This window comes from Grammomys surdaster, unplaced genomic scaffold, assembly GCF_004785775.1.
Source record: "Grammomys surdaster isolate TR1022 unplaced genomic scaffold, NIH_TR_1.0 264, whole genome shotgun sequence".
NCBI lineage: Eukaryota > Metazoa > Chordata > Mammalia > Rodentia > Muridae > Grammomys > Grammomys surdaster.
Genome location: NW_021604705.1, coordinates 3,204,286 through 3,222,161, shown reverse-complemented (window position 1 = coordinate 3,222,161; position 17,876 = coordinate 3,204,286). Strand labels below are relative to the sequence as shown.

The following is a 17,876-nucleotide window of genomic DNA, read 5'->3' as shown; positions in this document are numbered from 1 at the left end:
CAGCTTCCCCAAAAAAGGGGCAGCACTGTAAGGGCCATATCACAAGGAGGGAGGCACCATCGATAGAAAGCAATTAAAGGCATTTTTGCTAACATTGCTTGATTGTAGAAAATTCTCACCACAGGTAATTACCTAAGATACACTGTATCTCCCTCTGCTTTAAGGTTAATTTGTTTCTTAATTAATTCCCCTTCTGTTCTATATTTATTAGGAAACTACTCTAGTGAGAGACAAGAGGCTGCCACCCAGACTCCCATGCATAGTGTGTGAATTTACAGGGAAAGAATGGCCCATGGCCCTGAGCCATGTTTGTATCATAGATCTCACTGGATGATAGACACCATGGGCTGAAAAGCAAGGAATCCAGCATTGCTAAGATATTATTAGCAAATGATTTGTGACTATAAATTACTAAGTAAATTAGTTGAAATAAGACTCTTGACACTTTTAGTTAAACCTAAACAATTACTAGTTTTTTTTTAAAGATTTATTTATTTTATGTATGTGAGTACACTGTTGCTCTATTCAGACATATCAGAAGAGGGCATTGAATCCCGTTACAAATGATTGTGAGTTGCCATATGGTTGCTGGGAATTGAACTCGGGACCTCTGAAAGAGCAGTCAGTGGTCTTAGCTGCTGAGCTATCTCTCTAGTCCCAAAATGATTGTTTTAGTAATTCAAAATTTCCTGTCCACATCACTGTTAAGTAAGCCACTTTTCAATAAACTAGTAGAACAAGGTTAGGTATTGTAATATAGAAAGTACCAACCTTAGCAATTTATCATGATGAAATACCATTGATTTAATGTAGCAGAGGTGTTTTTTCTAATCCATGGGAAAATGTAAGTTGAGAGCTAACAGTGTTTTTCCAATTAGTGACTTGGGGGATTTAAGCATAATGTTCCCCAAACACCTGCAGTTAAACTCTGAGCAAACACTGATACTCCAGGCTGTTTATCAGTAGGACTTCAAACAGTAAAATTATAATGTCGCTATTTTTGACAATACCACCTGGCATATTATGGAAATCCCTCTGTTACTAGTGACAAAGTCTTAATTCTTGCCAGCTCTTTGACTTCATATTCAACATTGGGAATTACAGCACAGGAAAAAACACAATAACAATAATACTTCCCAAAATTTTGTTCTAAATATAGATCAGATTTTTTCTGCCAGGTGGTCAGAAGGGCAAAACATTTTCAGAGATTTGCCACCAGTAGCTACAGTTGAATAGGCCAGGTGTGCATCCAAGGGACCAGGCACTGGGCCTAAAATTTGGGTAGATGTCACCTGGTTTCCAGAGAGTCTCCATGGAATGCAAACTAGGCAACTGAACACTCTCAAAGTAGAAAACAGGCAATGATACACAGTTTTTGGAATTTTTTTATATAAGGCAAGGGTTGACTGACATTTTAAATAGACATGCGAACTAACCATACATTGCCTTTGTTTACCAAGTAGTTTTAAGATAATTCATTTATACTAAGGTAGGTTATTGCTACCCAGTGAGTTTCAACTGCAAGCATGGGTTATTTAACACTCTTTAGCAATTCTCTATACTGTAAAGAACATCTTGTGCTATCTTTTCTGAGTCACTGTCAGAAAGTTAAAATTCTTCAGCCTTCCTACAGTTTCCAATAACTCTCAAAACTTATGACCTGCTTCCTTTCAAGATGGCAACCAACCAATGACACAAACTAAAAAATATTCAGAGTGGTAGCTATTAGCCAATTGAAATAAGTTTTAGAGAAGATTTTTTTTCTTTAGCACCTTGATCTTGATACTTACATTAATCTGTACAGAGTTGCTAGAATTACAGTCCTCCTGGCCTTCAAGTATTCAGTCTACACCAGAACAAGTATTCTATCCAAGTGAGGGCCTCCACCTGGTGACTTTCAAGTTAGATGCCATCCACTGTGATATTTTTAAAACTGTTTTTCATATACTTCTTATACTTAAATTTTTAATTTTTATATCCTAAATAACATAGATCAAAATATTTGTAGCTGCCTCTAAAGCATTTGGCTATCTGATTGCAGTCCCATGTCTTAACATTTCCTGTTATGAGGCACTGGTGCTCTGGTGATCTATCTGATATGAATAACAAAATATGTAGCATCCACACTACCTAAAAGCCCATCTCTCTTATCTCTTCCTGGAAAACTCTCACTTACTTTTCAAGTTCAACCTTACATATTATGACCTGCCATATCTCATGATCACTTGTTCTTTGGTCTGTGCCTTGTGACTGTGTCTTCAAAATGTGATCTCTCTGCCTATTTTTCTTTATTGTCTGGGAGAGAATAACTTCCTTAAGGACAGTGAGGACTTTACTTTACTTTACAAAAATCTACATTTTAAAAAAAAATTCGTCACTAGACATCATCTTTACCACTTTTAAAATATTTTACCTTAGGCTAAATTAGTACTTAGTACTCAGTAAATTAGTACTTCCCATATACTGCTATAGAAATAAATGACGTACCTCTTTGCAATACCATTGTATACAGGTAACTTCAGGGGCTTCAGAAAAATATAACTTAACTTGTAACTCTGTTAAATCTTCAAAAGATATTCCAAAAAAACAATCTCTGTGGCACTAAAGGATGCTTTTGACATGTCTTTTGGTGTTGAGTATCCTGAGAGTTCTTTGTAAGTATAGCTGTTAAACATAAACTTAGATGAGATAACACAGACCCCTTATTACTGTGTGGAACTGAAAACAGTTCAGCTTTAAGACTTCTCTTGAAAATTAACTCATGGAGAAAAAGGTGGGGGATCAAAGACAGATTCAGTGATTCTCTGGGTAAAATTACTTCTTTTTTTTTTTAAATTATGTAACTACTGTCTAAGTCGAAGTAGAAAATAAGTCCTAAGATAGATCTATAAAGATAAGGACACAAGACATAAGCTATAGTGTGGAGTGGCATTGTCACAGCAGAACTCCTGCCCTGCTTTCTGATGTCTGTCCCCTGAAATAATAGGATTCGGAGACTCCTTCTTAATCTGAGTATCTTTTCAGTCGGATCGATTAGCCACAAGAACAGGAAACCAGATAAGCTTCATGACTAATCAATCTCTTGCTTCTCAAGGAGGAAAGCAAAACCAGATGATCCAGACTCAGACTACAGGTGCTTAGTGGGATGGATTCAGGGGAAACTCAAATAGAAATGAGGACAGTTGGGGACATCCTTAAGGGTCTCTGTCTTGACGTTTCCATGGATTATCATTGGGACTATGTCAAGATGGAAAATGGCAAGAAGCATCTTTGACTCATGTTGTCAAGGCCCCTAGAATGCAAGCATAGCTTTTACAGATCATACTGAGCAGACTGCCATTCACTCTACTATTATCATATTATATAATTTCCTAAATTCAAATTAACTCTTGCCATTTTATAGTGTTTTACACCCTTGATGGTGGGGGATGGGGCATGTTTCCAGATGTGCTGCAGCTAATGTGCCCAAAAAAAAAAATGACTAATCCCTTTTTGCAATAACAGTATGATTGGCATCCTTTATGGACAGATAACTCATGTGATGTGAACAGCTTGAATTCCTCAGGCAATTTCTCAACTACAAGCCACCTCCAGTTCTAGTTTAAAATACAAGCCAATCTGGTATTCTGTACAGCTAATTGTCTAATTTGATCTGAAGGGGAAGAGCACTGGGGTTTCTTAGATTCACAATTTCTGGAACTTCTTCACCTGGTAACTGGGCTGTGAGCTAGCAGATGGTTCAAAGTTCAATCCTCAGTGGCTTACATATAAGCATTTAATTAGAAGGACTAAATAAAAATGCATCTCTGCACAAACTGTAGAACAATTAAAGGTGTAGGCTTATTCTTAGAAAACAACCCCAAAGAGATATGGACTGTGAGCAGCACAGAACAAAAGGCAAAGCTACCGAGATTATTATGTTAGGTCTCCAGATCCCAGAGACAGCAGCAGTGCTTTCTTTTTCGAATGTATATAGCTCAGGCCTACAAATAGCATCTTTCTTGGAAGTGTCTGGTGCCTCCTCCCATCTGGAATTCTGTAACTAAGCATAGGTCCACATGAAAGCCAGTTGTCATCGTTCCCTTTAATATATGAGCACAGATTCAGAAGCCAATGTTATAAAAGTTCTGAAAATAACTCTCATGAAGGAAAACCACATTAGTGGGTACTTATTCATACTAGACTTTAGAAGTGCATGGCCTCTTCAGTTTTGGTTTTGGTTTTGTTCTTTTTTTTTTTTTTCAAAGTGACATTGTGTCAAGCAGAAAGTCTTAAGCTCTTGTGTGAAATGGTCATATCAGGGAGAATCTGGGCAAAAGACTTGACACAGGTAACTCTGACGAGTTCGAATCGACATTCTCTTTTTTCACAACATAAAAAGAGTGGTAGACACCCTGAGTCTTTCCCAGAGTTCATGTTCTTTTGTTCTTCGTGATCAAAGAATCACCAAAATCAAGGCTGCCACCTAGAATAATCTGAGGGTGAAAATTGTCAAGGAATACAATTCCCAAATAAATTAACAAAAAGCGTGTAATTTTTTACATTCTTGAATTAAAAATAAATGCTAATATATTTGTGGCTTGCTAGGCTACAGTTAAAATCTAATTCCTGGATAAATTCAAGGCACCAAAAAATGTACACCCCAAAAGTAACATTCCATATAAAACTAGTATGAGCCAGCTGCATGGGCCAGAGAATAGAGGGACTTGTCACCACCGAGCCTGACAATCTGAGTCTGATTCTCAGGATCAAACGCAATGAAACGGGAGAACAAACTTCTGTAATTTGTCCTCTGACTTCATGCTCATATCATGGCATGTGCTCCTATGCCAAAGTACATGCATGAACACACATGCACACACACACACACACACACACACACACACACACACATTAAATAAATAAATAAATAAATAAACAAACAAACAAATGGAATACAGTAATATACACTGCATCTCACTGATGTGAGCAAGTATTTGAATTAGATAGTAGTACCGTTCCAAAATTATAGTTGGTTATTGGAAAAGCACATTTTTATATATTCCCAAAGCAACTGATATGACTGGTTAGATATCTGTACACTATGCATTTGTCACAAGAGAAACCCTACCTTGCCTGAAGACCTTGGGAACAATTCATTGGGTTATACTTGCCTTTAGTTTTATGTTTATTTGAGGCCAACTTGAATATGTATAGTTTGATTAATCAAACTTCATGATAAGGCCCTTAATTGTTTTATAGTCTTTATGGAACTGGAAGAATTGCAAACACAACTGATATAGAATTGGTTTTCTTTTGCCTGTTCATGCAAACATAATTTGGATAAACTGGTTTTAATGGCATGAAAATCTTGACTGAGAATCCCTAAATCTCTAAATGAATTTCCTATGTACCATTTCGTTTTAATGAAAAACTGAACACACGTAGTAAAGAATTCACATTGCACAACAAATTGATTATTTGAAGTGTTTGATGGTAGCTTTCCATTGTTCAGAGGATCTGGTGTTTGCCTCTTCCACAGACACCTATCTCTGTCTTGGTAAAGGTCATATGCTAGAGCAGAAAATTATCCATTTACTCATGAGTTAATTAGGTTAACAAGCATAGCGAAGCATCCCAAGCTCTGGCCAGCACCGAGGAAATATGAACAGAGAGTAAGGAAGTACATTTCCTGCTCCAAAGGTTTAGTAAATAACATAGAAATTGCCACATGTTCAGTTGTGATATTTACAGGTTGAAGATGTCATCCTCTAGGCAAAAGCTTCCCAGTGGATTATAGAAAAAAATCTTTCTTATCACTGTAGTCAGTCCACAAACAGTTGTTTATGAGGCTACTACAAAGTGTAGCCAGATAACTATAAAAGAATGAGTTTAGAGGCTCAGAAAGAAAAACGGACAAACACAATATCTTACCTCATTGCAGCACTGAGTTGAGAACAATTGGCAATGAACTTGCCATGCAGAATGAACTGAGTCAATCTGGAATGAGAGAATATAGTGAGAGATCTCCTATTCACAGAATCAAATCCAGTGTCTAATACCTATTTAACATATCATACCTCCATTCTTCAACATATATAAATGTATAATGGCCTTTTCTACCCCACAAAATTATTGTGAAGACTAAGAGACAATATTTCACCACTACAAAGGCCAACATGGCACACGAACCCTAAAGGTGCAGTAGTGGCAGATATACCTTGTCAATAATAGCCAACAGCTCTGCAATTGGACTTAAGACCCACTCAATAAAGGGAAACCTAGCCAATTATTCAGGGCAAGTGAAGTCATGAATCTTAAAGGAAAAGCTTCAACCACCTATACATACTGAGATGAGTGTATTCGTCATCCCTCATCAAAGACCTCTCCGCAGTAAACCATTACAGAAAACAGCAACTAATCAAATGCAAATTTTGTTCCAAAGGATAAATCAAGACAACACTCCCACACCTAAAGCTTAGAGCACTTTGTGAAACAGGGGCCAGAAACACTGTAAGAACCAGAGGATCAGGTTTCTATGAGATTATGTCTCCTAGCAATGTCAGAAGCAACATCATAAAGTCTCACTTACCAACATGACTGCCCAGCTGAAGAAAGACAATAATAAACCTGCCAATGTTGAATGAATAAAACCTACAAGGCCTCAACCCTACATAAAGAACTACAGACATCTGAGGAATTCTGGGGTGGGTGAATTAGGTTTCTCTGGAGAAGAGCACACCAATTAGTTAAACATATACACAAGCAACATTACCCAGACTGAGCAGGTTATATTTAGGAATACATATACATAATGTACATATACACATATATACACACATATATATGTATGCATATATATACATATATGCATGCAATGACAATTGATGAAAAGGGAGGCTATGAATTTGAAAGGGAACAAGGACGAACATATGAAAGGAAAAAAGAGAAAGGAGAAATGCTGTAGTTGCATTATAATCTCAAAAAATTAATAAGAAAAATTGATAATACATCTTCAATGGGACAAGAGCTAGAGTAAAATGTCATAACTGTGAAACGTGTTACTGATTCTGAGAGATTTCTAAAACTGAATGTTTGAAAACAGGAAGGGACTAGATTGGCTCCTCTCTGTCCTGTTTTGAAGAACTCTGAACTGAATCTCAAGAGAAGGAAGCACTCACTATTCAGTCTTTGACACTTTAGCCGTGTGACTGGCAACCTTCGACTTTCATTTTGTACTTTTTTTCCCAGTTTTCATAGAGAAGCCTGACTTGTGTCATTTAAACTTAAACCCAGAAACTTACATCTCAGCTGATGTAATATCACCTTGCTTGCAGAACGGGACCCTTATCCTCCTCAGTGGTGGACTCCATCTTAGCTTTTCCTTCTGTGGCACTGTACATTTTAGAAAGTCACCTCCCCCTGTGAATGTCAGCCTCCTCACATAAGATAGAAGTTTAGATCACCATTATTAGGCCTTAAAGCACTAGAAGTCCTATAATCCTGCAGCTTGCTTTTAGTTTTCCAAGAGTGTTGATGAAAAATTTATTCTTACTTGGCTGCTATATCTTCAGTTTCTTCGAAGCTACTCCCAACTAGGCATGGTGCTGTATTCTAACAATCCAGTCCTCTTCAGGCTGAGGCTGAAGGATCATTAACTCAAGCATAGCCTGGTGACAGCAAGTTGGAGGCCAGTTTGATATGCACAGAGATACCCTGTACCCCCCAACCCCTGAAAAATCTACTTTGAATATATTTTAAATTTTTGCTCTGCACATATTTAGTTTGTTATCCAACTCTGTTCCTTTTTCATAAGACCCCAGGTGACATCATTAATGTCTGGTTGGAGTCATGATCCTCCACAGTTCTCTAGACTATAGTTCTTCTCTAAATGGTTCAGCTGATGTTGAACATAAAACGTGCTCATACTGACCTCATCCTGATTCCTAGTAACTGCTTCATTCATGCCTAAGTGTTTGCACCATATTGGTTAGAAAACGGGGAACTAGAAAATTACCAAAACCATGCCTGTTAATGTACGTTCATTCTTCTTTTATGTTTCCTGAATTTGCTCTTCTCCTTCTTCTTTGATCTTTAGTCTTCCCACTATTCATTTATTAAAATGGCTTCATAATTTAATCTTCATCTTCCAGAATTCACTGAGAGCAATAAACTGAATATGCTTTTATGAGCATTTCTTTCTGGAGAGATTTGGTATAAGATAATTTTTTTCATATTATTTTCATTTGTATCACCATTTTCGTGTTAGAATACACTCTTACTGAGAAGAAAGGGAAAATAATATTTCCATCTATTTTAGAGACAGGATCTCTCTATGACGCCCATGTAGACCTCAAGTCCCCCATTCTCCTGCCTTAGCCCACCCAGGTTCTAAGATTACAGACCTGCATCACAATGACCAGCTATTATTTTCTGTTTACAGAGTCAACTTCTCCAGCCATTAGCTCTGTTTCTACCAACCTCATCTTCTCATGAAAGACAAGTTAAAGCAAAATAAAAACAATAGTGAAATACACTTTCTTTCCCTATTTCACTCTGTCTTCAGTGCTCATGAGTTCATAGCCAGCTTCACACTGAGCACAGAGATGCTCCCAACCCATCTAGACCACTTTCCCTCGCCTCAGTCTCTCCAGTGCATTCCGTTAACCAGTGTGGTTTGGGGGTTACCTTCTCTCTCTTTTTGAGACTGTACTATATGAATTATTTTGAAGTCATTCATCTGCTCTTAAACTATATTTCTTAAATAATCTCTATCTATGCAAAGTATGTATCGTCTTTTAAAATGCTTCTGTCTAAAACGTATAACTAGGTCTTGGTTTTCTTTCCTCCTCTCCTACTAATAATAACATAACTGGGTAACTTTCTTCCTAATTTTACACCACTTTCCAATCCTTAGATGATTCTCCCTTTATCATTCATAATGATGGCCAGTGTTGGAATTCTTCTTACTTCATGCTTTGTGAACGACCACGTTCTCAAAAAAACAAACAAACAAAAAAAAACATATGGCCAGTTAGCAAGTCAGGAATGTTTTTAAATGCCCAATTTTAAACAAATGAGACAGAGAATTTAGCAGACAACTACCTGACCATCTCTCAACCCCAAATTTAAATTTTACATAAAAATCTCAGAGGTCTAGGAAGATAGCTTAGTGGGTAAAGTGCTTAATGCAAAAGCACGGAGACCTGAAGTTGGATCCTCAGACTTCAAAAACTGCTACGTAAGGTCTGTGATTCCAGCTCTCTTATGGCAGGATATGAGGTGTAAAGGAAGAACCTCCAGAAGGTTGGGATACACAGAAAAGCAGAGGGTGAGCAGTGTCCCCTGAGGGACACTTATGTCTCTCCCTCCACTTATGTTCTGTGGCAGGCATATATTTGCCTTCACACATGAACATACACATGCAAAGAAAACTCCTACTGACATCAGTTAGATAGTGACTGATATACACTAAACACCTGATATGTTCCTCTTTTGCGTTCTCCCTGGCTGAATGTCTCCATATTCCAAGCCTCAAATTGATGACCACACAAAAGAGGTAAAGGGGAAGGCAGGAGAAGACAACCATGGTATTGGAAGTCAAGTGCCTAGCTTTGCATCTTGATTTTCTGCTATACACATAATTGTAAAACTATTAAAAAGTTTCATGAGTTCATAAAATTCAGTTTTTCATGTTGAAATGAAGATAATATTTACCTAAAAAGCCCTTTGCAAATAACAAAAAATACATGTGTAGATTTAGACACACACACACACACACACACACACAAAATCATTACAAATAGTAACTGATGTTATAAAAAAAATGGATCCATAAAAACACACAAACCAAAGTATGAATGTTGTTCTCTAGAAATTAGACTAAACTGACAGAGTGATGAGAAAGAGAAGAGAGTAACAATTTGCTTTCTGTGGTACCTACATATTAATTCAGAATGATTATTTTATAACTAAGGAAACTAGGTTTAGAAGAACAATTAACTGTGGTAAGAGTATTTTAGTACTTTACGCTAGCATTATTTTGTTATGAATGTGTTTATAATGTAACTCAGGACGGCATTACTTTATACGATGGCTCCATGCTGTTCAGTATAGGCAATACAGTTGACATTATACTTAGGAGAGTTCCATCCTTGCATCTTAACTCAGCAACTATGGCCTTTCTGGTGCTGCCCAGAAACTTCACAATCAGGTCTCTGTACAGAGAAGAATTACATCACCACAACTGTACTAGTACCACGTAAGTTCAGTGGAAGGCAGGTACTAGGAGTAATGGCAGTATTAATTCAGGGCTACCTGCCCATTCACTTATCCTGAGTAAACAAAAAGCATCCCTGTGCTCTGATCAACCAGTGTATGCAAGCCATTCTGTGCAGAAGTTTCCAGTCCTTAACAGAGAACAACTGCATCCTACTTACTTATCCAACCATTTGCCTCCTCTCAAGGTTCTCATTTTTCATTATTTGGTGTGTTGCATCTCAGATTTTTTTCAGCTGTCTTATAGGAGTTAAGTGAGAGTTACTGGAACTGGAAACTATGCTGATATTTTTGATAGCCCTGACTATATCAGGGTTAATTTTGATAGCAGGCCAGTTCTCCAATAGCATAATGTGTAGCTGTGCATGAACATGGTTGTTGGTTTCCTTTGCTACGTGAAATAAGAATTAATCAGGATCCAGGAGTCCATTGCTTCATGTTGCTTATGTTGTGCTCAGAACTGTTCATTTCAAGATGATCTTCCTGCATGCCATATGTAAACACAAAACCTCAATTGCAAGAAAAAAAAACTTCAAAGTATCTAGGCGTACTCCAACATATAATCTTTGGAAATATTCAACTTGTTTTAGTAAAGTTGACACAGAGGACTATGTAACTTAAAGTCAGTAAAGACAGTACTTTTCAAAGCTAGGAAGAATAAAAACAAATTTTGTTTATGTGTTTATTTATTTATTTATTCTCAAGACAGGGTTTCTCTGTATGTGGCACTGGCTGTTCTGGAACTCACTCTGTACACCAGGCTGGCCACGAACTGAGACATCTGCCTACCCCTACCTCCCAAGTGCTGCAATGAAGGCATGAACCACAATCACCCAGCTAAAAGCACATTTCTTTCTTATCTTGATATGTGTAACTATATATATTTTCCAAATATTTCATGCAATACTTCTTGATAAACTAGGACCACTTCCTCTTTTGTCCTATGATAAATTAAAATAGTGGAATGTTGATAATTAACTTATAAAAAATTCAAATTTTTTACTCAGCATAGGCTCGAAATATGTCAGACTTTTCAATCATTCTTAACAATGTCATCAATACTTCTTCATCTGAATTTTAATCAAAAATACCATAAAAAGAGCATATCTACATGCTTTCCTTTCATAAATTTTAAGAAAAAACAAGGCAAACAAAAAGTTACTGTAGTTTCAGAAGTTTGTCAAACTCTATACCTAAAATTTTGAATGATCTGAATAGAATTTAAGTAGAATTTTTTTTCTTTTGCTTAACCTAGATAATAAATGTCTAATTTGGATTGTCCATGTGGCACTCAGTTCCCAAATTAAACTCTTTCAGAGACTGCCATTTTTAGCGAAAGAGGGGGAAGTGCGAATTAAACACCCGGGCTCTTTCTATACAACCATAGCCAAGTTGTCTGAAAACCCGAATTTGGCCACTTCACTGTAGTTCATTGTCTGCTGAGCTATAGCAGGACCCCAGGAACTTAAAATGACCACGTTCAGAGCCTCTGAGCAGATTTCATTAGTCTAGAGTCTAGCTCAGAACTTAAGAAGGTCTAGCCACGGTGGCCTCCTATTTTTCATCATGCTCTTCTCCAAAACAAACACTGCCTACTTTAGATCTGCTCCCTAATATCTAAACACAGCACCCAGAGAAGTATCTGGTAAAGGTCTCAAGAAGTGACCTCCACATGAAAAGAAACTTGGTAACAGATGTGAGGGGTGTAATGATTTCTCACACATAGTCATTTGCTTCTGGGTTTTTAAAAGGTGCCTCTCTTTTCTCCCTGCTCAGGTGGCAAACCTGCTGCGGCTTTTCCAGATCCCTCAGATTAGCTATGCCTCCACCAGCGCCAAACTCAGTGACAAGTCGCGCTATGATTACTTTGCCAGGACCGTGCCCCCTGACTTCTACCAGGCCAAAGCCATGGCCGAGATCTTGCGCTTCTTCAACTGGACCTATGTTTCCACTGTTGCCTCTGAGGGTGACTATGGGGAGACAGGGATTGAAGCCTTCGAGCAGGAAGCAAGGCTGCGCAACATCTGCATAGCCACTGCTGAAAAGGTAGGCCGCTCCAACATCCGCAAGTCCTACGACAGTGTGATCCGTGAGCTCCTGCAGAAACCCAATGCACGTGTGGTGGTCTTGTTCATGCGCAGTGACGACTCCCGAGAGCTGATCGCTGCAGCCAGCCGCGTGAATGCCTCCTTCACCTGGGTGGCCAGCGACGGCTGGGGTGCACAGGAGAGCATCATCAAGGGCAGTGAGCACGTCGCCTATGGCGCCATCACCCTGGAGCTGGCATCCCACCCTGTTCGCCAGTTTGATCGCTACTTCCAGAGCCTCAACCCCTATAACAACCACCGTAACCCATGGTTCCGAGACTTCTGGGAGCAGAAGTTCCAGTGCAGCCTGCAGAACAAGAAAAACCACAGACGGGTTTGTGACAAGCACCTGGCCATTGACAGCAGCAACTATGAGCAAGAATCCAAGATCATGTTTGTAGTGAATGCAGTGTATGCCATGGCCCATGCGCTGCATAAAATGCAGCGTACCCTCTGCCCCAATACCACCAAGCTCTGTGATGCAATGAAGATCCTGGATGGAAAGAAATTGTACAAGGATTATTTGCTGAAAATCAACTTTACAGGTAAGCAGTGAGCCTTTAATTGTCTTCTGTGATAGGAACAAGTGGATTCAACCAGGAGCCAAAGGCCTCTGCCCCTTGCTTTAGAAGTTTAGAGCCACACAAAAAGGAGTTCATAAACTTAAATATCCCAAGACGTAATGCAATGATAGCTCTGTGATGATAGTCTTGTTCATTTTTGACGAATATTTTGGCTAGTACGCTACATGAAACTGAAAGGCCCTAGGCTGGGGCGATGTTCCCACTGCGGCAGCCGCCGGAAAGGGGCCATGCTACACTGACTCTCTTTTTGGTTAGCTGCAGGATATGACACATATGATAGGGGCATTTAATCTTCTGCTGGGGAATTGGCAACTGTCTAAGGAACACGAATTCTGAGCTCTTCTTGTGAGGGATTTGAGCAAAAGAATCTCGTAACTGTCACAGTGGGTGAGAAAAAGTCACTTTTCCCAGTGCCTAATTAGGGACAGAATGGGAAAGACGAACAGACCATGGTGACTCCCAAGCACTGCGGTTTATTTATTCTGCTATACTGAAATATTCCCTTGGGGTTTTAGAAGTTGTGTGTTCTCTCAAATTATATTATAAAATGCATCTTTCTCTGTGATCGTTAATAGAAGTAAATTGAACACTGAAGTTATTCTGGTCAGAAGTAACGACGCAAGCGCCTCCAAAAAAAAAAAAAATTCTGCTCTCCTAAACCTACTTCCAAATATGGCATAAATATTTCTAAGTACAGTTTTGCATCATTAACATATTAAAAACACAGACGTCAGGTTTGCATTGTCACCTGTGGTGTCAGCTCAGTGACAGTCTGCGGCTCTCGGGACTTAAAGTCAAATAATTAAGTTGTAGGCAGCATTTATTATAGTGACCCAAGGTACGTTTATACCTCCACTATTAAAAGTCCTCTATGCCACTGGGCAATGATTCTGATCTACACAGTCAATTTCAGTTCTCCACCTGAGATCTGTAAGTTTATGTGCTTCAGTCATATGATCTGGAGCAGCAGGGATTCTCACACCTCCTTTGCAAGTGGTCACCCAGATCTCAAGCACTCTGCAACATTCTGAGAGTAGTAAGGGAAGACCCACGGTCAGCCATACAGCCTTGAAAATAAGCACATATATTCCATTGGGCAGTTCTGTTTATTTTCTACCCTTCATTCTCCCTAAAGGGCAAAAGTGATGGACATGAGTCAGGCCAGCATCCTTCTTATCCACCCAGTGGATGCGCTCTTACCGCTGGAATGATTACAGGAAGCAATGCAGATTCAGCATTTCTTATCCTTTATGTGTGTCAATTCATAGAGAAACAAACAGCCGCAACGGGGGAGGCATAATAGGTTACTAGCAAACTATCATTCATCTCAGAATCTCTTATCAAGTCCTCCTGACATCTTCAAAGAAATAAAGATAGACCCTAAAATCAGTTCCAAACAGTATCTTCACTTCATAAAGACATAATTCTTAACGGCAGTTATCTAAGTACGTACCCCGTGAAGACTACCTGTAAGATAGCATTCCTCTTTAATCTCCACACCCATTAATCATCTTTTATAATCTATTTGCCCCTCAATATGAGAATGCATACAACATACAATTCATTTATTAACAGCCAAAACAAGTGAAGCTCAGATTTCAGCAAGCGCTTGTAAAATAACCACACCATTCTCCTTTGTCTCTATGCTTGGGTCGTAAAATGCAGAGGAAAGTGAAGAAATAAGGCCACAATTTAGATAAATAAAACAAATGTAGCTTCTTCTCCTCTGTCTTGTTCAATTACCGGTTTCGATTCTACAATTTTCTTTACCCGTGCAAGGCCTCACCACAAAGTGCCATTCTGGCCTTCTCAATTAGTCAGACATTAGCCTCCCCTCTCCATTAATGAAGAAAGTAGATGAGAGAAAACAAGTTTAAACTACAGAAGACACGGGTAAGATAAACTAGCCATAAGGTAAATATGCTTGGAAATAAAAATTGCATTACAAAGGTACCAAGATACTTTTAAAAATAAAAAAAAACTGTCTATATGAATCTAGTCCTTCAGTCTAGAGGAATATATGCAGAATAAAATACTGATTCTAGAATTTCATGTGTGTGTGTGTGTGGGTGTGGGTGTGGGTGTTGTATTTCTTTGTGTAGTTTATACAATTGTAGTCGGAGATGTATGCATTGTTGGCAGGTACATGTGTGTGTCTTATCGATACTTATGCATGTGTGTTGTTGTCATGTGTTTTCCTCAAGTAATCTCCACCTTATTTTTTGAGACAGACATTCTCAGTGCACTTGGAACTCATCATTTCAACTAAGCATCAGTGAGCTTGACGGATCTCTCTGTCTCTGCCTTCTCAGCACTGTGGTTACAAATATGCACCACCACAGCTGGTTGTTGTTGTGTGTTAGATGCAAACTCGCATGCCATGCCAGGTATTTTGTGATTAAACTATCTGCCTAGTCCATAGGTATACATATATTCTAAAGCTCAGGACTAGGTGAAAGATTAATATTTATGCAGTGGTATTGCCTTCATGAAAAATTACCAAGGGAGATTCTTATTTTGTTAACAATTGCAAAATCAGATGTATTCCATGTTTCTTTTCTGAAAAATTATCTGGTTTTCTCAATCACATATTAATGAAATGGAGTAGGCATGATAGTCAACACTAAGCTACATTGCCACATCTGCCCAATTGGATTCAACAGTCCTCTCCTTGAAATCTGCTTCTACCAAGTACATCCAAGATTGTATAAGGGGACAAAGGCTATCAAATAGCTATGCTTCTTATAGGACTTTGGCCACATAATCCCTGGTGTTTTACTACACTCCAAGTTGTTGGTCCCTGTGTTTGTTGGCATAGTTTTATGAAGTTGACTTTGGAAATTCATTTAGCTAAATAGATTTAACAGAAGTATGTGTTCTCAAAAATAGCAAACTCTAAATAGCAAACTCTCCTGGCATGGATATAACCAGTTCCAACCTCTCTAGACAAATCTGCAGTTCCCTTTTCTTTGCATGAAGAGGGTCTGCAGTTCCCCAAACATCCCATGTCTTTACTTTCATCATCATACCCTATAAACAGACCAGTTCCCCACCTAGAGCATTCTGACCTCTCACCCAACTGCCTTTTCTCCATTCCGTCATGGCCTTTGCCTTATACCTTTCATCCAAGTGTCCAACAAACCATACAGGCTTCACTTTCTAAATTCATCAGTTATCCCCTCAGTGCTCCCTGCATAATCCAAACACCAGTCCCTCTAGCCTGAGTTTCCACACTATCCTCCAAATTGCTCACACTTGCCTGCCCTTTGACAGCCTCCACAACCTATTCTCTAATCAAGAGGAAGTCAGAAAGAGCCTCTTCTGCTCCAAGCCCTTTGAGAAGTCCTCCCACATCACTCATTGTCATTCAATACTACATCCCTTCCATCCCTGTAAGTCCAGCCTGAGCTGCCCCTCCCTACCCTCACTGCCTGACTCCCTTTCCAGCTGCACTCCATTCACTCCTCACCCCAGGGTGTGCAGGGTTCCTGTCTCACTGCACGTGGTCTGCATGGAATTCTTCCCAACACACCCTGTTGCCAGTAAGTTCCCCTACTTTCCTTGTGCCTTCGAGTAAATATCGCTTTCCCATGGAGACCCACTCTTAATATTGTGGTACATGCCTCCCTGCCCTAGTTCCCACAGGCTCCCATTTCTCTTTAACCTGTTTTACATTTTATCCTATAGGGGGTTGTTTTCACCTTGTGTCATAGACATTGTTTTCCTTTGCCTTTATGTTTATTCCTTATTGTTTTATCTTCACAAAGCAAGTACCATGAGAAGAAAAACTATCACCTACTTAATTCACTGCTGCTTCTCAAGTATGATGTTACCCAGTCAATATTTACTATGAACAGTATTTCATGCTCAAAGTCATGTTTTCTTACCATATGTCCAAACTGTAAGGTTTTTTTCCTTCATTTCTGAGATGAAAATATAGTTACATCATTTTCCCTTTCCTCCCTCCAAGTTTTCCTACATATACCTTTCTTGATCTTTTTCAAGTCCATGGCCTCTTTTTCCATTAAATGTTGTTACATACGGAGATGTGCATGCATATATATAAAATATGTAAGCAGAAGCTAACTAGTAAGTGAAACCTTCTGAGTTTATCTCTGTCTCTCTGTCACTGTCTCTGTCTCCTCTCTCTCTCTCTCTCTCTCTCTCTCTCTCTCTCTCTCTCTCTGTGTGTGTGTGTGTGTTTTTCATGGTTGAGCATTTGGTATTGGGTGACCAATACTGTGTTCTTCCTTCCCCAGGAAGACTGTCCTGCTTTCAACAAACATTCCATGGTTATTTGTATTCTTTGTCTAGGGTGGAGGCCTTCTAGGTCCCACTCTCAACTTCTCCACCCAAGGCTCAGGGAGCATTGTGGAAGGAGGAGCAGAAAGAATATAAAAGCCCATGGAACACAATATTTGCTAGTGAGATTGTGTCTCCTGCTGACGTCAGAAACTACATCCATACAGTCTCACAAAATGACCACTTAGATTTAAGTTCTTTAAAGGAACAGAGCATGTCTTCTCTCATTTTAAATATACAGCACCATTTCCATGTAACCAGCACTGTGGAAATGTTTACTGCAGGAACAAGGAATTAAACAGATAATCATCACCTTGGTAATATACTTTTTGTGATAGTTTAGTTTTTAGGAAGTGTGCATTATGAATTCTGAAATGGCTTGCTGTAATTCATGCAGCCTCCCTCAGATGTTATTTCCTTACATGTCATCAGAGCTGGAAGTTGTCTCTCACTTTCGGACAGATAGTCCTCCAATGGGAAGTGATTTGCTCAAGGTCATTCATTGGAATGGAGAGAGAGTCGGATTAAATGCACCACACTAATCCTGCACTGCTTTCACACATTTGCAAACACTGTTTGGTTGGTTAAGGTTTTTGATCCAAAGCATCTATCATCTCTGGTGCACAGTAGATATTAACAAAATGCC

The 17,876-nt window shown here is 38.9% G+C and overlaps 1 protein-coding gene across 1 annotated transcript in view; it reads left to right on the top strand.

Annotated features, from left to right (window-relative positions):
• Grm3 (glutamate metabotropic receptor 3) overlaps nucleotides 1-17,876 on the top strand; it is a 202,733-nt gene that overhangs the window by 121,620 nt on the left and 63,237 nt on the right. The window contains exon 3 of the mRNA XM_028776081.1: nucleotides 12,034-12,889. Within this exon, the coding sequence (XP_028631914.1) occupies nucleotides 12,034-12,889 (856 nt within the window). The remainder of the gene's footprint in view (nucleotides 1-12,033; nucleotides 12,890-17,876) is intronic.